Consider the following 26,565-nt stretch of genomic DNA (forward strand, 5'->3'; position numbering starts at 1 on the left):
CTCATATCAAACAATCTCAGTCTCAGAGTTTCAACATCTGAGTCAACACACACAATATACATGAATATACAGGCAGTCCCTGAGTTATAAACATCCGACCTATAAACGACTCACAGTAAAGAACAGGGCTGAGACAACAGGAAGTGAGAGAAATCTACCCTTTGAACGTGAAATTCACTACTGAAAAAGTTATCATGGGGAATGGTGTCTCCACTGAAACTTTATCACCAGTCCTTGTTTCCACAACAGGTCACCATTTTCAAAATCCAATTATCACAGGAACAGAAAGTGAAGTGAAATCTTCTGAACAGGGGCACAGACGGCAAAACAGACACCATGGGGCTGTTAACCTGTTCCTATGCTAACCACAGTTTGTGTGTGTGTTTGTGGCTGGAGTTGCACTTAAAAATGTACCTGTTCTGACTTGCATACAAATTCAACTTAAGAACAAACGTCCAGAACCTATCTTGTTCATAACTTGGAGACTGCCTGCATTATGATCTACTACTCCAAATTATTCTGATCTTATCATAGGGATCAGAATAGAGCCTTGACTGGCAGAAGAATTAGCTTCCGTTTGCAGCAGGACAAAAATTCTCCAGGTTCATAAGATTGGAATTCTTTATACTTTCTCTTTGAAAAAAAGAAAGAAAAAAGATCACTGAGCTGAATAGAGTGACTTCATGTGCAGCTGAGAATACGCTCTAAATCAGGAAGTTTTTATTTATTTATCTTTTTTACCTTGCACAGTCAGCGTTGCTTCAGTCTGAATTTCTCCTAGGTCATTCCAGGCCTCACAGGTATACTTTCCAGTGTCCTCAGGGAATACCTCTTGGATATACAGGCTATATTCATTGCCCTTCTTCTCAAAATGAAAATCCTCTGTTTCCTGGATTTCTTTCCCATTGTGCAGCCAAATTATTTCAGGAGGCGGATTAGCTGAGCCACAACAAAACACAAGGCTTTGAGATAAACCAAAAGCAGCAGCGGAAGCGTGTGAGCTATTCTACTGAGCCAAGTGCAGCCGTAAGATAAGGAGGAACAAGCAATTCACTTGGACTTTCTTTAACCATAGTTTTTGAAAAAAGACCTGCTCTGAGTTAGACTCTGATATGAGTTACTGTGAGGGAATATCTGAGTGCTCACGAATGCTGTGTCTGCTTGTTTTCCTGTATCCTTGACTTTTGTCACTTACTATCCATATGCTTAATCAACTGATTGATTCTGCTTCCCCACCAAAGGCACATCTTCTGTTCAAGCATTACAATGTCTTTGTGGAGCAACTGCAAATTATCTGTCTTTCTCCTATCTGCTCTCCCTTTACCCTGTATTTCTGAAAATATTTCTAGCAAAATATATCTAGTATAATGACATTTCATTTTTATACTTCTCTCACCATGGAATTCTGGAATGTTAGATTATTAAACTGATTTTTCCAAATCATTTCTCACCCCTCTGTGAGTCCCATCTGCATGTACTGTACATGATAATCCAGCTAATTCCACTTTCCCAATTTATATCCTGTATAAAGATTCCAGATGCATTTGTTTATGGCCAATTTTCTCCCTCACTTAAAGGGGTTTGTTATTCCACAGAGGCTAGAAATAACACTCACTGAACTTTCTTTAAACTCTTTTGGTTGGCTTCCATACATAATGGAGCAAGCATGTAGGTGGATTTCTTTCTGGCACCTTTCTTTTAACGCTGTTGACTTCCATACATAATAGAGTAAGGATGTGGGTGGATTTCTATCTGGCACTTTCTCTGTGGCTCTGGATGGGTTACAGAATTGGTCTTAAAACATCCCATATGTGGCAAATAATGCTCCACTACAAAATGATATTAAAATCCCAACCATGGAAACACATCTTTAAAGACTTAGGTCTTAGGATGGATAAGAACAAAGAATCTTAAAAATAAGGAAATATCTGGGAGAAGTCATGGCATTTCCTGGTCAGTGGAAGTCTGTCCAGATTCTGACTTTCAGAAAATGATATATATAAAAGAAAAATGAGGAGACAAAGGGGAAGTTATTAATCAGGAAACCAAAAGGGAAACCAGTTGGTTACTGAGACACACTAGCTTTGTTAAAACTGAAAAGCATTGAATGTGTCTCATTAGTAAACGCCAATACATACCTGAAACTTCTACTGTCATAATCACTTGGCTGCCATCCATCACCTTGAGATCACTTAGGCCTCGAAGGAAAACTGGAGGAAAAGTTTTGTTGGCTGGGGCAGGATGTGTTTTTTCCAATTTATTTCTGTTTCTTCTTTCTACATTAATAAATAACACAACAGTTTCTTGTTAGATCTTTAGATAGATGCAACTTCTTTTCAAAATGAACAAAAGCTAAAAGGAGAAAGCTACTTCTCAAGGTTAAATATTCTCATGCTATAGCAGCAAGTGGCAGTTATGAAGAACGTATTTTTAATGGAAAACGTATTGTTTCTATTATTTATTTATTTATTTATTTACAGTATTTATATTCCGCCCTTCTCACCCCGAAGGGGACTCAGGGCGGATCACATTATAACACACATAGGGCAAACATTCAATGCCCATAAACACATCAAACAGAGACTGAGAGACACACGCAGAGACAAGTTAACCTTCTTCTGAGGGGATGTTCGATTCTGGCCACAGGGGGGAGCAGCTGCTTCATCATCCACACTGACGGCACTTCCTCATTCCAGGTCGTAAATTAGTTAATCTTGCCTCCCCACTTTATAAGTGGTACCTTATCTCCTACTTGATAGATGCAACTATCTTTCGGGTTGCTAGGTCAGCAATGAGCAGGGGCTATTTTTTATTTTTTAATTGACGGGTGCTCACCCCGCCACGGGCTGGCCTCGAACTCATGACCTCATGGTCAGAGTGATTTAAGGCAGCTGCTCAACAGCTGCGCCACAGCCCGGCCCCCTATAAATACACTGTTGCATAATATTAATTAGAAATCAACAAATGCATAAAATATTAGCAAAATTGGGGAACACACTTCAGCACACACAAAATAATGTGCACTAATATAGTATTTTTCTAAAATTTAATGTTTCTTAAAATATAAAGTTATTTAAAAGTGAAGTGAAGGAAAGAGTCTATTATATCTTTAAAACATTCCAGGTATTTCAACATAGCAATTTCCAACAGCTCAAATTTAGAGCATCCCTTATCTGGAATTTCAAAATCCAAAACACTGAAATTGTTCACATGTATGGCTGAGATAGTGTCGCCTTTGGTTTCTGATGGTTCAGTGTACACAAACATAGCTTCACACACAACATTATTAAAATATACTACAAAATTACCTTCAGGCTATGTGTATAAGGTGTTTATGAAACTTTAATGAAGTTTGTGTTTAGGCATTGAAGATATCTCATTATTTTCATATATACAAATCTGAAAAAAATCCAAAATGCAAAACATTTCTGGTCCCAAGCATTTTGGTTATAGAATACTCAACCATACTTAAATCTATACTTATTTAATCTACATCCCTTCAATATTTTTCTTATTCAAAGATTTCTATTCAATTGTTTTTCTTTATACATCACATAAAAACCTTTTAAGAATTCAATTTTAATTTCATTTCTAAATTTACAAAAAGTATGCTAAATCACAGCCCAGTCAATTTTACTGGGTAATGTTATGGAAAATATTCTATGGTAGTTTTGAATGGAAAGATGGCAACAGAGTTGTTTGGTTGGTGACTATTCTATTATGATAGTTTGACCCAAATGTATCATCCAGGAAAGAGATAAATGGGGAACTGTGCACTGTTAGGTATTTAAAAGATGGTCTACAGTCACACAGGACAGAAGTCTGAATAAAAATATGCCTGGAATAAGGCTCAGAGGTTCACCACAATGAAGTCAGCATAGGACATGAGATTAGCTTTGGATAAAATTAAACGTTTTTGCCAGGTGTTTTTTATTTTCAAATAACAAGGAGTCGAAGGAATAAATGTACATCTACAACTTCAAAATATAATTTTGCATTTTGTGCAAACTGCCAGATGTTATGAAAAGCTTTTATTGAATTGCACACTACTCTTGTTTAATACGTTGGAAACATTATTCTGAAGAAAAGCAAAAACACCCCTAAAATCCCCAAAATAAAATAGAGGCATTGCTCATTAGAACACATTTGGTTATAAACTGGTGCTCAAGAAGAAAAATCATGAGTACCGCTCATTCTCTATTGCATAACTAATAAACTTGAGAAATTAGTCTCATCGTAATTATGCAATGGCAATGTAAACTGATATGTTGTTGCACAATGGGTTATATTATAAATATCCACCAAATCTAAAGGGCTCACATATATAGACAGATTTCTAACTAACAGCTTTCAGCTGATTTAAAGACACTTACATTTTAAACTCATAAATCTGTTATTTTATAAGTATCAGGCAGACACTCTACTGCCTTCTGCAAATAGACAAAAATTTCCACTAATCATTTCTCATTATTCTGGGTCTGTTCCAGTTGTATTACCATGAGAATGTTCCTATTCTACTTTCCCAATTGCTGTGTCTAAAGGCTCCTCTCATTAATGGACATACCCATTGTTTCCACTTTTTAATTTAGTGGAGTTTATGCCTTTAACAATGCTCAGATGTTTAACACATCCAGTTATCCATCTCCTGACATGGTTATACCAATGACCAGTAAGTTGTTAAGACCAGTGCCTCTTTGTATACTATTAACATGATCCTATTGACAAACTAGGTTATATAGCAGAACACCAAAAGGCTGATTCACATTTAACCGGTCATTGAGGACCTGCCGCTCTGAGCCTGAAATCTGATGCTGAACTTCCTGACAAGTGCAACTGCATTAAGTGAACTGGGAATTATTTTTGAGTAGACACATACAGGATTGCAGAACAACTCACTTCCAATATTTATCAAATTGGTAAACTCATGAATCAAAGCCGACAAGCTATTAGAAAAGACTTCTGCTTGTTGTTAATAAACTTTACATTGTACTTCTTGTTTTTGTTTTTTGATGTGCGACAGAGCATTTTTCATTTTATAGGTAACACAGGTGCACAAACATTCCTACAGGCATGACCTTTCTTCTGGTTTTAATACTTGGCCTCCAAAGGCTTGGGAAGCTGCAGCAACACAGGGCATAGATTCCAATGGGAAAATAAAAAGTAGTCCTTCAGTGAACAATCTAAAAAGGTCTGTGTTCCTCTTACGAGATTAGAAATAGACAGAGGAAGCTTGTAAGTACCAGATCATATAAACCATTTTTTTCCAGGTCAAAGTTCACAAATAATTTTCCCACAGCAATTTTTAAATGAACTCAGCAGCTTCCTTCTTCATGAATGAAGAAGGCCACCATTTTATTTTGGGTATCCCAACTGTGACTGACATAGTATATATTCCACAAACCAGCTCCGCAGGGATTAAGATTCTGCTTTTCTCCCAAAGAACCTTCCCATGTTTAGAAGAGGGGCATTTCGCAAGGAAAAAAGTAGCTTGCATTCACAGTCTTTATTTGCTCCTGTTTATGAGACTTATTTCTTTGTATAAATGAGTTGAAGTATGACCAAAAATATACCGTGGAAACTGACTCACGTACCAAGTCCAGGATTCCACCAGTATGTTTTTTAAAGGATCAATAGAATGGATGCAAATGAATAGGAATGAATGAAAATTAGCATAGTCTTCCTTCTTGACGAAACGACATAATTATGATTTTAGATACTTTGCTTAGTAGTTTGTCTTTTATATATTCTTAAGACTATGGAAGAGATAAGCGGGGGGGGGGGGGGGTCTATTTATCATTTGAAAGCTCCTTTCATCCTAAAGGCACTTCAAGAACTTGAAGTTTGTATGTCTGTTCTCTGAATTAACTATCCAGAAATCACAGATATAAATAAGGAAGGAGATGACCAGTGCTATGACTAGTTCATGAGCACCATATTGGAAGAGCACCATCGTCATGCATAACTATAAAGGTAGCAGTACTAGTGGGGATGTGGTGCTTCTACTCTGCAAAAAAGAACATCTGGAAGGAATCTAGGAAATTCTGTTACAACTAACAAACAACACTATATCAATGCTGATCCTTTGGTTTTCTCTTCATCCTATACACATTGTTATACTTTGTCACTCTGATTTCACATATTCTTGCGGCCTGTCTACACGGATCACAAAAATTGTACTCACCATAATAATAGTAATAATAATAATAATAATAATAATAATAATAATAATAATAATAACAATAACTTTATTTTTGTACCCGGCCTCCATCTCCTCAAAGGGACTTGGGGAGGCTTACATAGGAAGATACAATCAATAACTAAAAACAATATAGCAATAAAGATAAAACAACATAACACAATAGTATCTTAAAAACCTGAACATCAATTTCTACATATGTACAAGTTGATCAGTATGAAGCTCCGAGTATGGTCCATGAATAAAATCAGTCATACTCTGGAGCTGCTGTGTTCCTGAGACGTGAGCTACAATCTCTTTAGTATTGAAAACATTTTGTAAAGTTTTAATGCAATACAGTATCCCCTCGCTTATCGCAGAGGTGGCCTAGGGGATAAAAGCCTCGTGACTTGAAGGTTGGGTTGCTGACCTGAAGGCTACCAGGTTCGAATCCCACCCAGGGAGAGTGCGGATGAACTCCCTCTATCAGCTCCAGCTCCATGCGGGGACATGAGAGAAGCCTCCCACAAGGATGGTAAAACATCAAAACATCCGGGCATCCCCTGGGCAACGTCCTTGAAGACGGCCAATTCTCTCACTCCAGAAGCAACTCCGGTTGCTCCTGACACGAAAAAAAAAATCGCGGAGGTTATGTTCCAGGACCAATTCAAAATCCACGAAGTACGGTTTCTGTCCCCTCATCGAGCTCCTGCCGCTACCGCTGCCTTCTTCCTTGCTTCCTTCCTTAGGCTTCTCCTTAGGAAGTAAGTAGAAAGAGGGATTCATAATATTATTTTATGATTTATATTATTATTTTAGTGTTTATTAAAAAACAGCGAGTCCACAAAAGTGAACCACGAAGTAATGAGGGAACATTATATACTAAAACTCATTTCTTCCTGCTCAGTTTCCAGGAAAATCCAGTCAGTCGTAGTCTTTTGCTATGTTTGTTCAATCTACACCGAAATGGCTTTGGGGAAATGGGGAAAGATTTCCTGAGTTGCAAGTATCCCTATTTTGTTCCCTGATCCTCTCCTGTCAGCAATGCCAAGTCTTAACTCCCATTCCCACCTTCCACAGTCACATTTCCAAGGCCAATTCAGCTGTCAATTTTTTTCTGTGCTGTAGAAGAGGACAACAAAGCAGTGCTGATTCAGATATGGAGGATTGACAGCAACATGCATCCAGGGAGAAGTATCATGGGTGAGAGTGGCGTTATTGGGGTGAATCAGGGGCAGATCTGGGGCTAATCTGAATTGTGGCAGGACTATTTCGGTGGTGTAGACAGGACCTTGGATTTGTGCTACAAAATAACCCAAGACAGAAATAAAATGATTTACTCAAGAGTCAGAGAGCAACCTGCAGGCTGAGGCCACATCCACAACTCACCTTTTAGCCATGAATGTAGACCTGGCTGAAGGGGTGGATTAAGTGTGAGACCTGCATTTGCATGTCCATCCTTCTCTCCAAGGGAGTATTCCATATTTCATAATTACTAAATACCTGCACACATAGTCAAGCATGCTCATACATACAGACACAAACTGCAGAAATTTAGACTGAGGTTATGTAGTATTGCATGTGCATGATTGTTTGTTGAACAGATACACATATGTATTCACATCTCCACAAACCCTTCACACAGTTAGCTTAAGACATTCCTATAACCACTACCACAGCTCTCGTCAGACTGTCAACCCTCTGTACTGTCATCTTCTCTCTTTAGGGAAGGATACAACGCTCGTAGGCATTAACTGATTCCATTTACTTGTCTAAGTCAAGGTCCAGCAGTGCCACCTTCTGTCCCCAACTTTCATAGTATGACACTGTGCCGTTACCAAACCATGTGCAGATGCAGTAGGTTAAGACACTCTCTATAGCACAGTCACCAGCAGTTTTTCAGTAGTTTCTTAGAAGTCTCAGATAGTACACAGATAGCATTGGGCCCTCTTCACCAATGCTGTCATATGGGTGCCAATTCAGAGAAATAGAAGATGACAGAAACATAAAAGAAAGAACAAGAGAAACGAGAAACAAAAAGGAAATTTAAACCAAGAGTGAGACTGCTATACAGCGAATAAGGAAACACATGACATGACCAAGTAGAAATAACAACTACATAAATAAAATGAGAGAATGACATATTCATTCAAGGAAGGACCATTTGAATATGAAACTCTAATTTCAGAAAATAAAATGGAAGCTGCACTCAAAGCACTTGGGAGAATAAATCATCAAGAATGGATAACATACTAATAAAGATACAAAGACAGAATCTACCAATGGGACAGCATATGGAGAAAGAGAATGTCAGTTGCTAAAGGGTTCAGGCATACCTAAAGCTAGACTGGACCCAGCGTAAGGAGGTGTGAAAATTGGGGAACATCAACAGTTTTATATTTACAGCTGACACCATATTGCAGGTTAGCTGAACATTAAGAAAACCAAAATAATGACCACAGAGTATTTACATAATTTTAAAATAGATGATGAAAACACTGAAATAGCTGAAGATTTTTGATACTTGGCTCAGTGGTTAACCAGAATGAAAACTGCAGTCAAATAATCAGAAAAAGGTTAGGATTATGAAGAAATTAGACAAGATCCTGAAGTATAAAAATATCTGAAGTTAGAATTGTCTATGCCATTTTATTTCTGATTGCTATGTATGGTTGTGTTACCTCGCACCTTGTGTTACCTCGCATACTATTACCTCGCACTCTATCTCCCATCCCACACTAGTTTATACCCCAGCTATATCCTAGGATACTTTGGGACACTTGTCCAGGCACTTTATAAACAGTCTAATTACTATGCACTTTGACCTGACGCCGTTCCTATTCAATCAGTGGTGAAGTTGTTTTTATGACTTTTCTTTTATCTTGTTGTCATGGTTTTATCTGTATAATTTGTGCTTAATTCTGTTTTTATTTGATTTGAACTGTTATTGTTATTGTTTTTGCTTCATATTTTATTTAACTTGTTTATACCTTGTTTTCTTTTTGGTCTGGCTCCATGTTAACCGCCCCAAGTCACTTCGGGGAGATGGTGGCGGGATACAAAAATAAAGTATTATTATTATTATTATTATGAAAGCTTTACAGAGGAAAAAAACTAATAGGAAGAAAATCTACTCATTTGAAATGTGATGATGGAGAAGACATCTACAGATACCATGGACTGCTTTAAAGGTCTTTAAATGGAACAAATCCTAAAAGCCAAGATTATTAAATCGAGACTGTCATGTAATGAAAAGACATGATTCATTAGAAAATACAATAATACTTGGTAAGGTAGAAGTAGGAAAAAACGTAAAAAAATATACTACTGATGGCAGGCCTGTAGCGAGGGGGGGGGTGTTTTAGGGGTTCAACCCCCCTCCCCCCGAAATTTTTCAAGTTATAAAAAAAATCTCGTTTACTCATGAATTTTAACTGGTTAACCAAATCCCCATGCTAAGTCTATGAGATGCAAAACATTAAGAGTCCCTCCAGGCACTATCTCAAGCAGATATTGACAGGTTTGTAGCGGGGAGGGGTATGTGCTAGGGGTTCAACCCCCCCCCCCCCCGAAAATTTCAAAACCCCTCCCGAAATTTTTTTCTGGCTACGGCCCTGACTGATGGAAAGACCCAATGAAGGAAGCCTTGACCCTGAGTCTTCCAGACCTGAGCAAGACCTTTGATGCCAAGGTGACTTATACATCTCTCTTTCACACTCACTGTAATTCAAAGTTGACTTCAAGGGAGTTTTAACAAAAATTGGCAACAAGCCACATCTCTGCACATCTACATGGGAAATGGTTACTTTTGATCCTTCATTTACGTCTCATGGGGCTATGTAAAGTACCCTAAAATGGTATCCAAACTGTGTGGACTGTCTTTATGCCCTTTAATCTATCGACAGAACAAAAGATTCTAAGGTTACTGGAACAATTTGTCTAAATAGCTTCGGTGGTTTTTCTGAGATCTGAGGAACTGGCATGGGCCAATCTTCTGCCCAAGAATGGCAACATTTCTATTTTTAGTCTTCAAATCTCCTGTGCTATTACCCCCACCCGCCAGTCCTTTTTGTTCTCAAGACTCCAGCGTATCTGAACACTCTTTAAAACTGGGCCCAGTTTGATGCCTTTTTTGTATGGAATGAACCACAACAACCAAGGATTGAGAAGAGGGGAGAGAATACATTCTACACATAATACTGTATATCTTAATCTAAACTTTAAAATGTATCAGGTTATTTATTTATTTATTTACATTATTTATATTCCACATTTCTCACCCCAAAGGGGACTTAGGGCGGATCACTGAACATATATACGGCAAATACTCAATGCCGTTATACAGACAGGACAGATGACAGACATACAGACAGACAGTTCAGTTGATTTATTAGTCTCAGAGCCTACAGTTCAGTTAGATAAATAGTGTTACTCATTCTGTTGATGTGGTACTGGAGAACCTATTTGCATTTCTTAATTAAACATCATTGCACAAATGAATGAATATCATTTTACTGCATGAGACTAATAACTGCCACTACTTCGCAAAAACACATACTGAAGAGCAGGATGATTTAAAGATAACCAAACATCACTGCTGTTTACATATCAGTAAATTTCCATCAAAATGTGCTTTTTCTACAATGAGGAGAATGAGACTCATCATCTGAAATGTTTAGTTTCTGGAAAACATTTAAATATACCCGAGGAATCTGTTTGCCAGAACCTTACAATAAGGCAGCCAAATAATGCCTAGCCTGAATCCTTTGCAGACACACATGCTCAGCAACATTGACCATTTATGGTGATTAAAATATTGTGTTGGCTCTGAGACTAATAAATCAACTGAACTGTAGGAAAAGACTTAACTCACAAAGTGCTGATATGCTGAACCAACAGAAGAAACGTTGCATAAATGTATGTAGGACAAGGTTTCACTCAGCAATTTTCAAATGAGGTTATGTACTTCACATGGTTTACCTCCATTCTGGTTTATGTCTACCTTCCCAATTTTGATAGTGTTTTAACTATGGTAGTTCCAAGGGGGCAAGATGGGTCCAATGAACACTAAAATATGATATGCAAGTTCATCTGGTTTCTTTTTCTCATTACAAAGCATTTTATGAAACTGCAAGCCTATAGTTATTGGCTGAAATCTAAAGAAAAAAAGTAGAAATCTTACTAAGATCAACACAAACAAGGCTGATACATTTCTTTCTCCCCTTAAATCCCTGTCTCCAGTTTTTAATTTTATACATATACACAATTAATCCAAAATCAATTTCTGAAAAAAAAACTATATCACAATTATGTTCAAAACCATCTGGATTGATTGAATGTGGTGGTGGTGGCCAGTGAAATAACCCTTTAGAACAGTGGTTCTCAACCTGGGGTCCCCAGATGTTTTTGGCCTACAATTCCCAGAAATCCCAGCCGGATTACCAGCTGTTAGGATTTCTGGGAGTTGAAGGCCAAAACATCTGGAGACCCCAAGTTGAGAACCACTCTTTTAGAAAGAGAAGCTTCTACCCAATTAATAAATATAAAACACAAGTGCAATTCAACAGCTGTGCGATTCAATCTGCTACTCTACAGATTTAAAACAAGCAGTCCAGAAATTGTCACAGCAGTTGCATTAACCTCTCCAGCCACAAACCAGCTTTTTGCTAAGCTTTGAGGGCTATTAATACCCTGTGATCGAATTTAATGGTAATATCGAAAATGCAGTCCAACACCGATTCTGTTTCTTCAAAAGAATCTCAACATTCAGCAAATTTATTTTTTCCTCTCACAGAAAACACTGATGGGTGGGCTTGACTTTCTTTACTGATTATTTTGGTTCAATCAAAATAAAAAGAAAAGAAAGACTGTGCGCAGGCAAAAGGTTTATTACGAGTTCTGGATCACTGCATTTTAATGTAATAAGCTATGATCATGCAAACCTGATCAACAGCAAGGGCTATTTTCAAAAGAGTAACACCGTAAAGATGCCACATGAAAGTCACACTTTCCCGTTAGCAATACAGCTGATTTCAGATGATGAAAAACATCAGTGCAGAAATGCAAACAAACATTTCCTGAAAATAGTTTTTTTAGACCCATACCATTTGAAATAAAAACTGTGCAGGGCCAGGCAAAGAAAAACTACATTTTGCAGAGCCCTCCATTGCACATACAAAAGACAAGTAGAGTGAAAGCTAAATCTTACTTCAACATTGGTCTTGGGACAATTAGGAAGTGAGGGGCATATTAAAGAGCAATTTATTTATATATAGTATTTATACCCCATCGTTTGTCCAAAATGGCTCCCTGAGTGGTTTACAATCTAAAAGTGATGATACCCTGAATCTAACAATCTAAAAATAAACAAAACACAAAGGGGAATAGCAGTGGGAATAGAGCATGAAGTCTACCAAATGCTGACTGCTTCCCTTTCCCTTTGAGGCCAGAGCAGTGCCACTTGGCATCAGGGAGGACCTAAATGTCACCAATTACTGGAATTGAGGCATCTCCGTGGTGGCCCCCCCGGCTCTGGAACTCGCTCCCCAGGGAAATCAGGCAAGCCCCCACCCTGGTAGCATTCAGAAAGAGCTTGAAAACCTGGCTCTTTACTCAGGCCTTTAGATAAAGATTGCTAATTCAGAAGCAATCTGTATCTGTGACCATTCTTGTACCGGTTTGCACTTTTTATCTTTGTCAACTCGATATAGACACAGTGTCAGGACCCAGGCTGCAGAGCACCAATAACCATACACAGAGGCCAGAATCTATCTAATATCTTTATTGTAGGAGTATATAAAGTTAATAAAAACAAGTGTAGAAAATAGTCCAGAAGTAGACCTTTCAGGAAAGGTCAAAGTTAGTCCAAAGAAACAATGTCCAATATGAAATATTAAGGTCCAAAGTTGTAATCCAGTAACCGAAACACTCACTTTGCCAAGCAAAGTGAGGGGAGATGACAAGGTCCTTTAGTCCATAACACTTAAGCAAGGCTAGGAAGTAAACTTGATTCTTGGAACACTAGGCTTAATTCAAGGCAACAAGAAACGAGGAGCAAGAACAGGATCCGTGGTAAATTCGTGGCGAGGACCGGAAGGCAAGGCAAGGTCCGTGGAGCAAGGCAAGGTCCTGGGAAGCAAGGCAAGGCTGGAAACGGGAGCAAAGGACGCGGGAGTAGCGTAGTCCACACACAACCTACTCCCGAAGCTGACGAATTGACTCCGCAAGATTCCTACGTGGGCAAAACACCTAAATAGGGTCTTGTTTTCCCGCCAAAGAACAATTCTCTGGGGAACCAGAACCGAAAGCCATTCTCTGTGTCCAGATGCATGACTCCCTAAAGTTTCCCATGGGAAGCAGGCTTAATCAGCTGAATGCCTGGCAGCAATCCTAGCGCTCCTGCGAGACGCCTCTTGAGCGCCTTTCTGTTGTTTATAATAATCGCGGCGAGAAAATGGGGGAGATTTCGGCTCAAGGCTTGTTTGGCAGACTTCTGGAAGGCAAATCTCCTGCAGGTGCAAGGGCTTCAATTCTGGCTGAAAAAGCTCCAATTCTGGCTGAAACGGTGGGAAACCTAAGTTTTCCTCTTCATCTGTCTCAACAGTGCTGGGAACGGGACTACATGGCCCATGAGTCATCACACACAGGGTCTATTCCCATCCCAATTTGCACTTCCAAGAATTTGCAGCACTTTATCAGTCACCTCGTGTTTACAATATTTATATGGTGCACCTTACCCAGTCTACTTTTACAATCTCTCAGTTTTAATCCATGTTTTTATTAGTTCTTGTTTTTTATTGGCTAATGTTTAAATTTTCTTAATTGTGCATGTTTTTGTCTAATGCTGTGTTTTATACTGCTACTGTTTTTATTCGGGCTTGGCCCCATGTTAGCCGCCCTGAGTCCCCTTTGGGGAGATAGAGGCGGGGTATAAAAATAAAGTTGTTATTATTATTATTATTATTATCATTATTATTATTATTATCATCAACACAACGACGTTGTATGGCACAGCAAACAAGATAGATATGCTGGATTTCGTTTCGCAAAACCACAAGTCGAACACTTCCCAAGTGTCTAGGACTGTGTGATGTATTTTCTGATGATGTGTGCAGATCCCAGTAGGGTGGCCTTTTGCAGTTGGCAGATCGTAATTTTGTCAATGTCTATTGTTTCCAAATGCCGGCTGAGATCTTTTGGCACGGCACCCAGTGTCCCCATCACCACCTGCACTGGTTTCTGCCAGAGTCTTTGAAGTTCAATCTTGAGGTCCTGATAGCGGCTGAGTTTTTCCTGTTGTTTTTCATCTATGCGACTGTCACCTGGGATGGCAACATCAATGATCCAAACCTTGTTCTTTTCCACAACTGTGATGTCTGGTGTGTTGTGTTCCAGAACTTTATCAGTCTGGATTCGGAAGTCCCACAGTATCTTTGCGTGCTCATTTTCCAATACTTTTGCAGGTTTGTGATCCCACCAGTTCTTTGCTGCTGGGAGGTGGTACTTGAGGCATAAGTTCCAATGAATCATTTGGGCCACATAGTTGTGCCTCTGTTTGTAGTCTGTCTGTGCAATTTTCTTACAGCAGCTGAGGATATGATCAATGGTTTCGTCGGTTTCCTTGCACAGTCTGCATTTTGGGTCATCAGCTGATTTTTCGATCTTGGCCTTAATTGCATTTGTTCTGATGACTTGCTCCTGGGCTGCAAGGATCAGGCCTTCTGTCTCCTTCTTCAGGGTCCCATTCGTGAGCCAGAGCCAGGTCTTCTCCTTATCAGCTTTTCCTTCAATTTTGTCAAGGAACTTTCCATGCAGTGTTTTGTTGTGCCAGCTGTCAGCTCTAGTTTGTAGTGCGGTTTTCTTGTACTGGTTTTTTGTCTGCTGTGTTTTGAGGAGTTTCTGATTTTTGACTTCAATCAAAGCAGGTTCTTCACTTTGCTTGACATATTCTGCCAGGGCATGTTCTTCTTCTTTGACTGCTTGTTTTACTTGTAAGAGTCCTCTGCCCCCTGATCTTCTAGGCAGATATAGCCGGTCAACATCACTGCGAGGGTGCAGGGAATGATGAATGGTCATGAGTTTACTTGTTTTTCTGTCCAAATTGTCCAGTTCCACCTGTGTCCAATTTATAATGCCAGCAGTATATCTTATGACAGGTATGGCCCAGGTGTTTATGGCCTTGATGGTGTTGCCTCCATTGAGCTTGCTTTTGAGAATTTTTCTGACCCTTTGTGTGTATTCTTTGCTGACCACAGTTTTCACATGTTCATGCTTGATGTTGTCCAGCTGTAGTATGCCCAGATATTTATAGGCCTCTGGCTGGTGACACTTTATTGTTTGGCCATTGGGCATATTTATGCCCTCACTTTCAATGATTTTTCCCTTCTTCAATGCCACTGTCGAACATTTGTCCAAACCAAACTCCATGTTGATATCAGTGCTAAAAATTCGGACAGTGTTGGTCAGAGACTGGATTTCAGTTTCCGTTTTCCCATATAGCTTCAGGTCATCCATGTACATCAAATGTGAAATTTTGTGAGAATTCTTAGATGTTTGATAGCCGAGATTTGTTTTTTGTAAGATTGTTGACAGAGGGATCATGGCGATAATGAAAAGCAGAGGGGACAATGAGTCTCCCTGGAAAATTCCTCTCCTGATGTTGACAAGTCCATAGCTTTCATTTCCAACAAACAGTTCAGTTTTCCAGTGCTCCATCATGTTTTCAATGAAGGTGCCAACGGTTTTACAAATCCCGATGGCGTCCAGGCACTTGATGATCCAGCTGTGTGGGAGTGAGTCAAAGGCCTTTTTGTAGTCAATCCACGTCATGTGAAGATTAGCTTTTCGGCTCTTACAGTTCTCCAGAATCATTTTGTCAATCAATAACTGGTCTTTTGTGCCCCTGCTTTTCCGTTTGTTGCCTTTCTGTTCATCTGGCAAGATGTTTTTTTCTTCAAGATAGTCTTGAATTCTGTCAGCTATGATGCCAGTCAGTAGTTTAAACATAGTGGGCAGACATGTTATTGGCCTGTAGTTTCCTGGTGCTGCTCCTTTTGCTGGATCCTTTTGTATCAGGTAAGTTCTTCCAGTTGTTAGCCATTCACTGATACTTCCTTTCTGCAGCATCTCATTGAATTGTTGGGCCATTTTTCCATGTAAATTAATCAGATGTTTGAGCCAAAATCCATGAAGTTGATCACTACCAGGCGATGTCCAGTTCTTGACTTTTTGCACTCGTTTGCTGATCATTTCAGTTGTTATTTCCATCTGTTCCATTTTGTTCTGTGAGAATTTTCCTTATTATTATTATTATTATTATTATTATTATGGTGCTGTGCATGGCTACTGTTCTCTTCATCAGAGGCCACAAAAGTGGCAGCTGGAAAGGAAGGGGGTCCTTTCCTCAAAATGGGGCAGTGCCTGATTGAAGTTCTCTCCTGGAGGTCTTTGGGGACAATTTGCTGTTATCCATAATGACTCCATTTCCATGATGAGGAAGCCATCTGCCTGGTTTGGAATTTTTGAAACAGCAGGTATGGTTCTAGTCTCCTATCCACCCTACTGCCCAGCAGTCTCCCAACCTGAACTTACTGTAGTGGTAGTGGAATACTCCAATAACGTGATTTTGAAGAGCTTAACTATCTATACTAAGGATATTATGATGGGACTCACCCAGGGCTTCCTGGCTATGAGGAAAACAATGTGATTTTTCAAACCGTGTGGACCTGACACACGTGTCTGCAGAGCTAGGGTACCAATTATGATGGTTCACCCCTGGAGATGTATGGTTTCCTGCATTTCTAGGGACTTCCCAGCTGACGTCTGGCAATTTCACTGTGATTTTGGTCCCACAGTAGAATAAAGATATGGAAAAGACCATCAATACAATCATTCCCAAGCATCAAATCTACTGCTGTGGAGTCTGTTATTTACTTTGATTGACAGAATATAAACAGGTTGGACATGCCAAAAGTGCAGGTGATATGGCTTTTGAACAACTCAAAATCAGTGAGGAATCTTTGCTATGCCTATTATGCAGCCATAAAGACACACACAACCCATCCTAGTGTACCACTAGTTTTCTCTAGAATTCTGCCCAGCGGAGTTATTCTGAGTAGTGAGGACCGAAGAAAGACCAGGAATCTGGAAACATGTCCAGCGTTTCCATATGGTCAGATTTCCTGAGTTCGGATTCAGTGTTTGTGATCTGATGATGCAAACAAGATGATTGAATCAATCCGTCCCACCACATGTTACTGAGCTCCTTGCCCATTTAGGCAGAAAATATCTAGCAGATGTTAATTGATTTACAGGGGGGGGGGGGTAGTAAATGCCTCCTTATGTTAGGGAGACTGCATTGAAAGCCACTGCAGAGCACCTTGGAATTAGTGACATATTGGAACTTCCCCACTGGGAGGATAAGGGATTTAAACATGTGGGATCTATAGATATTTCTGGAGAAAACAGATTATCTGGACCCATTTCAATCTAGCTTCAGACCATGTTTTGCTATTGAAATAGACTTGGTTGACCTGGGTGAAAGACACAGGAAGTACTACTGTGCTGACTGTTAACAACAAATCCCACTAAGGCAGGGGCGATCTTTATTTCAAGATCCCAGCCACTGCCTCAATTAACACTTATGTGAGCGCATGCACGGCAATGCGACACTAAGGGGAGGGTTTATTTCTGCTGCCACATTTTGATTCAGGAGCCTTGCTTTAGTTCTTTGAGGTTTAGAGATGAGAGTGAGACTTTATATATGATGAAACAAGAACTATTTATTTGACTCTTTTGAGGTACATCAGATTGACGGCTTTCAGGACCATAAATATGGTACAAAATGCTTGATGGATTACAAATGGCTTTTGAATGCTTTCTTAAGAGATTATTACTTCAAAACATTTCTGTATGACTTTCCTTTATGAAATTCCTTGGCCTTTCCTTCCCAAAAGGCTTTAATACAATTACTTTCAAAAACTGACTTTTAAAACTGCTGGGGACTTCTGATCATAGGATCATAGAGTTGGAAGAGACTTCATGGGCCATCCAGTCCAACTTCCTGCCAAAAATCAGGAAATCATATTCAACACACCCCCAACAGATGGCCATCCAGCCTCTGCTTAAAAGCCTCCAAAGAAGGAGCCTCCACCACATTCTGGGGCAGAGAGTTCCACTGCCCAACAGCTGATCAGCTTTGTGGCCATGAAGTGACAGGGTGCAGCAGGGTGCCATCAATATGCTGATAACAGTGAGCTTTATGTCTCCTAGTTATCTGTCAGTTAGGGCTATGAAGATGCTGGCTTAGTGCTTGGATGGTGTAATAAACTGGAAGAGGGTTAGGAACTGGATTAACAACCTGTCTCGGATGGGGTCAAGGCATTGTGCATATTATTATTATTATTATTATTATTAAACTTTATTTGTACCCCGCTAGCATCTCCCGAAGGACTCGATGCGGCTTACAAAGGCCAAGGCCTCAACACACAATATAACAATACAAAACAAAAAGCAAATTAAAAACAATTAAAACAGTATAAACAACAAGCAATAACAATACGCTAAAACACAATAGAACTGGGCCGGGCCAGAGTAATGGGTACAAGATTAAAAGTGCTGATGTGACAGGTGATATATAAAGCTTATAGGGCAAGTGCAGAGTGCGATATGCGATCTTAATTCTAATAAAGTGCTTATGGGACTTGGTATTGGAGATTTCCTATTAATCTGGGAAGGCACATTGGAACATAGTATTCCTAGGCCTCTGTCTGGTGGCTCAGATGGACTTTTGGATTACTTGTAGTGCACTTCCACTGCTTTTGGAGTGTTTGGAAACCTCACTTGGTCCATAGAACTGCATCCAGATTACTAACTGAGGCTGGTATGAAGGAAAAGACAATTTCCTTGTTGCAACTTCCTCACTGGATGCTGATCCATTTTAGCACAATTCAAAGTGCTATAGGGCTCATAGAATCATAGAGTTGGAAGAGACCTCATGGGCCTTCCAGTCCAACCCCCTGCCGAGAAGCAGGAAATTGCATTCAAAGCTCAGATCCTGATGTTTCCTGATGTAGGGTTTCGATTAATAGGTTTCCCCTAACCTCCTATATATATATTTTCTTACCCCCATGTTATCCGCCATGTTATCCCCCTTCACTGTGTGTAACGGTCGATGTGATTCACACCCCTTGGCAAATGACTTTAATAAAAATTTATTAAAAAAAAAAAAGCTCAGATCCAGATTATTTGAGGGACCGTATTTTACAATTTTATCTCATTTATCCTATATACAGTACAATCCCTGATGTGGATGTAGAAACAGGAAATTGTGGATAATACAGAACCCTATTGAAATGAATGACTTCTGCTAGAAGTTACCACAGAGTCAGCCAGAAAGACCTAGAAAATTCCAGGTATCCCCTCTAGGAACTTTCTAAGTCCTGCAGGATGATTTTATGGTAGATTTCGGCAGAAGCATTGTAAAGAATTCCCTGGAGGCCCTAGAAAATTCTTAAGAGGATACGTATTATGTAGGACATGGGCAAGTGAAACTATGGATACCAGTCCCATGGGTACAAGGATCATACTGTAGTTTGAAATTATTTTAACTACAGTACGATAATTATCTAAAATAATATATTTAACTCTTAGCTTTTATTGTTTAAAATTTTATATTGTTTTGGGTTCTTCAAATTGTGTTTATGGTATACCACTTTCAGACCTGGGACAGGATTTAGGACAAGATACAAATATTTTAAAGGGTTCCTTAAAAAAGAGAAGTAAAAAAACCCTTGAAATTGATACTAAGAATTCTAACTTTGAAACCACTTTGAGATCCTGAGTAGACAGGTAAATTTGGAACATAGCAATTAATAAGCTGACTTGCAATATTAAAATTAAAAAGGGAATATTGAAACAAACAGATTTTTGGAAAACATGGAGAAAATTTAGTGAGTATATTTTTAATGAGGGAAAGGGGTATAAGCCAGCAACAGAGACAATGAAATTTTGGACTTGTGAAACAGTATGAGTTGGTTGGTCCTGGTGAAGGTGGCACAAAATGAGGGGAATGGAAGAGGGGGGAAAGGTATAACAATAACAACAATAACAATAATAATAAATAAATAAAATTATGTATAAGTAGATAAAAGGGTGTAGTAGAGAGATATGTAGTAAAGTTGTAATGGAAAAATCTAAAACTGGTAAGAAATATGTTTAAATATGTTTTGATTTTTTTTACTGTCCGATTGTATACAACATGATATGTTTAAGATATTGTAAAGTGAGGAAAATGTAAACTTACACATTTTGATTGATAAATTAATAAAAAAAATATTTTTAAAAAAGAGATCCTGAGTGGATTGATTTTTGGCAAGCAGCTTCTTATTCTGTCAATCATTTTTGGTAATCTTGTTCTTTATGCCAAGTCAGTCTAGGTTTCGGTAGTCCTACAAGGTATATGATGTACTTACATCCTTGCCCATATGTTCCCTCTTTCCAGAAAGCCTATTTTCAAACCTCTATTGTACCCTGAAATTAACTGGGCAATTTTGGGACAGTGGAACTCTCTCAGCTTGATTTACTGCACGAAACCGCTTTAAGGATGAAATGGAAAAGATGGCCATGTATAATGCTTGACCTCATAGGATGAAAGGGGAAGTATACATGCAAAAAATCAATAATAAATAACAAACAGAACTATTATTCACAAAATTCATATGAGGTGCTTTCCTAATATGACATACCCATATCAAAATTCAGATCTGTGGCATTTGAACATTCTAAAACAACACAAGTAAACACTGCATTTTTAATTAGCAACTTCAATTATTAGACATAGAGTGCTTGAATTATTCTAACACAATTCTTGATTTTTTCAGTCTTGTTGTACAGCTAAAAAGGGCACCAGTGTAACAATTAGTTGAATAAATGAGCTAGAACCACTCAGTTATTCTTGGAGAAATCATTGGAATTATTAGCATAATGTGTGGGCCACCTAGTGGTGAAAGCCACATAATATAGTCCCTAATAAGAATGCACAATGTCTACATTCTATGTATGTTTGGAAATCCCAACACAAATATGTTGCACACATAATCTGAGTAACAGAGCCACCATGAAGGTCCATCTCATCATCCTCTCCAGTTCTTCCAGGTTGCAGGACAAATGGTTTTTTGTGAATGAATATACTGAGCAAACAAACTGAATTAAATGCTTTAAAAGTAAGAAAAATAATAATCCATCTGAAGTCAGGGTTGAAAACTAAACCTACCCTCCAATCACTGGTGTGTGTATTGTGTGCGTATGTGCCTTCAAGTTGCCTGCTGGTTTATAGGATTTCATGGGATTTTTTAGGTAAGAGAATAGGGGTTTGCTAGATTCGTCTTCTCAACTATGGCTTGGAGCACTCCTTCTTAAACTGCGTGTTTCCATAGCTCAATGTTGGGGTCCCGAAAATTTTTTCAACAGTAAATGTTTTCTGAATGTCACCTAGTGGCTGTTTTAGACATTTACATGTTGTGCAGTGTTTACAGTGGGCCTGTTACATTAACCTTTGCTTTTAAACTGTGATTTCAAACTATTTTCTAATCTGTTATTTTATAACTACTTCACTAGGGAACTGCATTTTCACTTCTCAAGGCATTTGTACCCCACTTTGTGCTGGTCATGGACTGTAATAAAGATTGACTGACAGTGGATTTGGCAGAAGATGCTCCAGCTGTACTTCATAAAAAGGGAAATTAGCTTGCTCAGCAAGCATTGCAAATGCTGGTTCTGATCAGTACAGTAAATATAATGTTTATACCCATTTTATACATATATACCTATATCCTCAAGTGACATATACAATAAACATTTCTGAGACCGAAATGGGTTGTGAGTGGAAAAGTTTAAGAAGCCCTGGCCTAGAGTACCTGGTATATGTTGATGGTTACTCATCCAAGCACTAATCTGCCCCTGCTTAAGTTTCAAGATCAGGCACAATCTGTTGCTTCCAATTGGGGCCATTGTATGCATGATGGAGTGATCTTTATCAAACTGAGTACAATTTGGGACATTGAATATTTCAGTTTCAATGTATATTTGCACACATCTTCATTCTACAGATATACACAGAACATAATCTGTTGCTTAAAACCAAGGATGGATTCTTACATGTATCCACCTTATCTTACCTTACTTTACCATGTCCTTCTCTGTGACTTCTGCTCATATTATGCTTGTGCATGCACACACTCAAATGCAATCAGTAAGCTCTAGGCAGGTACAAATAATATGCTTCTGGAAAAAAACACAGAAATCTGCTTTCCACTGACACATTGTCAGCATACAACAAAGCCTTTTGATATGGCAGTGGCGTGTGTCACCTTTACAAACAGAGAAGGCAGGAAAATGCTTCCACAGTAAAAATAACAGGAATTTTCCATTTTCCAAGTAACTAACTGCACAGGACACCAACAGCTTTTAGAGGCTCATTATTTTAGCATCTACTATCATGCATTGGCATCTGGGACACAACTTTCTACTGTTGGGCAACACATGGAAAGAAGGGGTGCAATTATTTGTAGGGAAATCACAATTCACATCCATAAATGACAACTTTCTCCACAAAGTTACTACTTCTCAAAGTACATGCAATGTTCTGCTCCTGGAAGAAGTATTGGTGAATGACAGAGAGAAGGACAGATTGCAGGGGAAGCAACACACATGTATCAATTTATGCACAGATTAAAGACTAGGGGTGATTTAATATCTACTTGCAAAAGTGTGCACAAAAACACACACACAGTATTTTGACTAAGGGTGCTACCCATAAACCACTGGCTGTATCACTGATAACTGCTTAAAATGTCCAACATCTATGAAGTGTCTTGAGATAAATGCACAACTACTGAAACCAAAACCAAGCAGAACTTCAACAACATTTAGAAGACTCCTACCTGAAAATGACACGTTTTTCTCCTTGAACTCATAGAAACCCGTTTTGCAGCCAACATCTATCTTTTCTGCTGTGATAAACTGGTCACAGCAGCCTTTCTGGAAAGCTTTCAGGTCCTCTAATCTGCTTGCCTGCCGACCAATGAATGGCTGCTATAATCAGATTAGGAGGGCCATGGCTATCTAACATCCAACATTTAATGCAGGGAAGCTATATAAATATCAGTGGGCAGCTCTCTGCCTTCTGACCTTAAAGGGTTAAAAGGTGAGTGGAAGAAAGGGTTGTGGCACTATTTTTCATTCACCAGGAAAATGTAGAAAAGAAGGACTAAAGACATCTTGCCAGGATGACGCTTCTCATTTGGGGTACACATGCATCATAGAATTAACAAAGTTTGACACAACTTTAACTGGCATGACTTGATATTATGGAATCTTGGGACTTGTAGTTTGGTGAGGCACCAGGATCTTTAGCAGAGAAGATGAAAGACCCTATAAGACTCCAGAATCCAGAATTCCACATTGCGCCATGGCCCATAAAGTGATGTCAAATTGCATACATTCGAAAGTGTGGATGTGTCCTTGGTGTCTCAAGCCAGAAGCAGGTGCTCTCAGATCAAAGGTTAGCAGGCAACAGGTAAAATAAAGAGCTAGGATAAAAATACAAATTAATCAAGTCCTTGTGAATTGTATCCATTCAACATCAGGAAGTGATAAATCAGAATAAAAACAAACATTGGTCCCTGCTATTGTGAAAATAATGTAAGATGAAACACAAGTATAATAAGCTATCTATAAAACCTGGAGGTGGGAACATCATCCATCAATTCCTTACAAAAACTGTGCAGAAATCGCTTTTTATACCAGGACTTCTAATCTCTAATGATTTTAGCAATCAAATGCCAAGAACCTGCAATCAGAAATGCAATCTTAATCATATGTCAAAGTGCAATAAATTATGTTGTGAATGCCAGAAAACGTAAAGGTAGAGGTGCCCACCCGGTGGCTTTTCAGGTCAATAAATACATCCTGAGATTTAATACAGAGTTTGATAGTCATGCAAAGTAATAAACAGACCCTGGTAATAGGTTTCAGCAACTTTAAAGTTCAGATTCTCTGCCCCACCAACAAGGAAGTCACCAGCTGCCACTGGATAAAAGAACACAATATGTCACTCCACACTTCAGTTTGTTACTACAGATAGCCAGTTTATTTGCAGTTTCTACTGCATTTTAGGAAATTTTATCATTTTTACAATTCTTACAATTTTATCAGTTGGGATTTTATGTACATTGTTGTTTTTATATTTATGTCAATGTGTATATAATTATGTGTTGTTGTTTATATGTGGCACTTGGAGTGCGTCTGTGAGCTGCCACGAGTCCCTTCGGGGAGATGGTGGTGGGGTATAAATAAAAATGATGATGATGATGATGATGATGATGATGATGATGATGATGATTATTATTATTATTATATATGGAACTGCAGATCCCTGTACTTTTTATTTAGACAGGCATCACCTTGACGATTAAATGATTGTACAAAAAGAAATTGTAATGGTGCATATGCTGCACGTGCATCTTTATTGCTATGTTTTAAAATTTGTTTTATGCTATTTTAAATTACAGGTGTTTTAATATGATGTCTGCTTTAATACAATTTAAAAAAATTAAAATTTGATTTTAATTGTATCATATTTCAATTGCAGTGTGTTCCATGTAGAGAGAAAGGAGTGATATAGATTAAATACATACATGCATCTCTAGTTTAGAGTTTCTAGTTGCCTGGGAAATGTGAGATTTAGTGCACTCAACACAAAATACATGAGACTGGGTTGACGTGGTGGATACAAAGGCTAAACTGGGTATACTTTACACCCATGCATACATGTAACATAGGTGTGTAATGTTTAGAGGATCATTTTCCTGGAAGCAGCAACCTGGATGAGGGGAACTCTTTACACGCAAACTATTTTTATAACCAGTTGTCAAAACATCTCCTTTTGTGTCGATAATATGCTTTCAGTTTAGAACTTGATCCCATAATCCAGTGGAATTTAGATAGCCAGACTTTCCTTTTTTATGTTATTTTCCATTTGGTTTACAAGCTGCTTATATGGGCCTTTTACAGCACTGTTAATGTCAAAGCCTTTAGTTTAGTTTGGTAACTCTTGCCTCTTTTATGTACATATATATAAAAAATAAAAATAGGAAAAGCTCTGAAGGATTGCTTGGGGAAAAGTATGAGAGCCACTTTAAAGACACTTAGACACAGGTAAACTTTGCCAAATGATAATAGCAGATGCTGTTGCTTCTTCATAATTTGCATCATCACTGAGTAGGGGGGAAGGGGGCAGGGTTGTCCTTTTGTGTGGCACAAGCCACACAAAAGTCCCAGACTTGGTATGTGGCCATGTAAGGCAACAAACCTGTGGAAACCAAGTCAGACTTTGTTTAGGCAAAGTCTAGATGGCAGGCTTTGGGAAACACAGGTATCCTTCTTTGTATTCTGAAATGACAAATGGGACACACAACTGAAATGAAATAAAACAGGAGAGAGACAATGCTCAGGGAATTGCTTAACCCTCCAATTATGAGCTACACACACAACATTTTATGTTTCATATGTGGGCTGTTCGTTTTAATCTGATAAAAAGACACGACATAAAGTTCAACTGTCATTGTTGCTATATCAGTTTCACAGTCTACAAGGTATTAATGGAATTTTGGACCACCAATGATTCAGACTATATCAAAGAATCTAGGAATCAGTGTGGGCTTGTCAAATAATTTCTTTTATGTCCCTATTGCTGGCAACTTTTTCAGGTCTTGAGTGATGGTAAATTATATCTTTCAATAAATCATTATAGCCCCTTTCTCATGGAATTTCTTATATTCAGTGCACATGATCTTGCTGTATAAACTGACAAGGTGGTCATCAGATTGAACTTTTCCTTTATACAGATGACTTTTAGCATCCATGTTTTTTTAATACTTCTCTTGTCTGAAGGATCTGTTCTTGAGCAATAAATATATGCCCATCAGTTGTTGCTGCTGATGCTCCTATTATTATTATTATTATTATTATTATTATTATTATTATTATTATTATTAATTATTATTATGACACAGCAAACAAGATAGATATGCTGGATTTCGTATCACAAAATCACAAGTTGAACACTTCCCAAGTGTCTAGGACTGTGTGATGTATTCTCGGATGATGCATGCAGATCCCAGTAGGGTGGCCTTTAGCAATTGGCAGATAGTGATTTTGTCAATGTCTATTATATCCCGTTCTGTACAATATTAACCCTGAAGTACTTTAGAAAGTTAATATGACAATAAAAAGAAGAGCATTCAAGGCAACAATCCAAATCAGGAATGCTAACAGAGTTTCTCTATAACTTACCAATAAACAAACTGTTATCTCTCCCTGCCCAGCGAATT

At 38.5% G+C, this 26,565-nt stretch overlaps 1 protein-coding gene across 1 annotated transcript in view; it reads right to left on the minus strand.

The window, feature by feature from the left end:
• The window catches only part of mylk (myosin light chain kinase), a 263,208-nt gene that overhangs the window by 107,046 nt on the left and 129,597 nt on the right, over positions 1–26,565 (minus strand). Inside the window, exons 12-13 of the mRNA XM_008109540.3 lie at positions 2,139–2,276; positions 742–939 (exon numbers count right to left, since the gene is read on the minus strand). Coding sequence (XP_008107747.1) covers positions 742–939; positions 2,139–2,276 — 336 coding nt within the window. The remainder of the gene's footprint in view (positions 1–741; positions 940–2,138; positions 2,277–26,565) is intronic.

Source organism: Anolis carolinensis, chromosome 1 (genome assembly GCF_035594765.1).
Source record: "Anolis carolinensis isolate JA03-04 chromosome 1, rAnoCar3.1.pri, whole genome shotgun sequence".
In the NCBI taxonomy this organism is placed as follows: domain Eukaryota; kingdom Metazoa; phylum Chordata; class Lepidosauria; order Squamata; family Dactyloidae; genus Anolis; species Anolis carolinensis.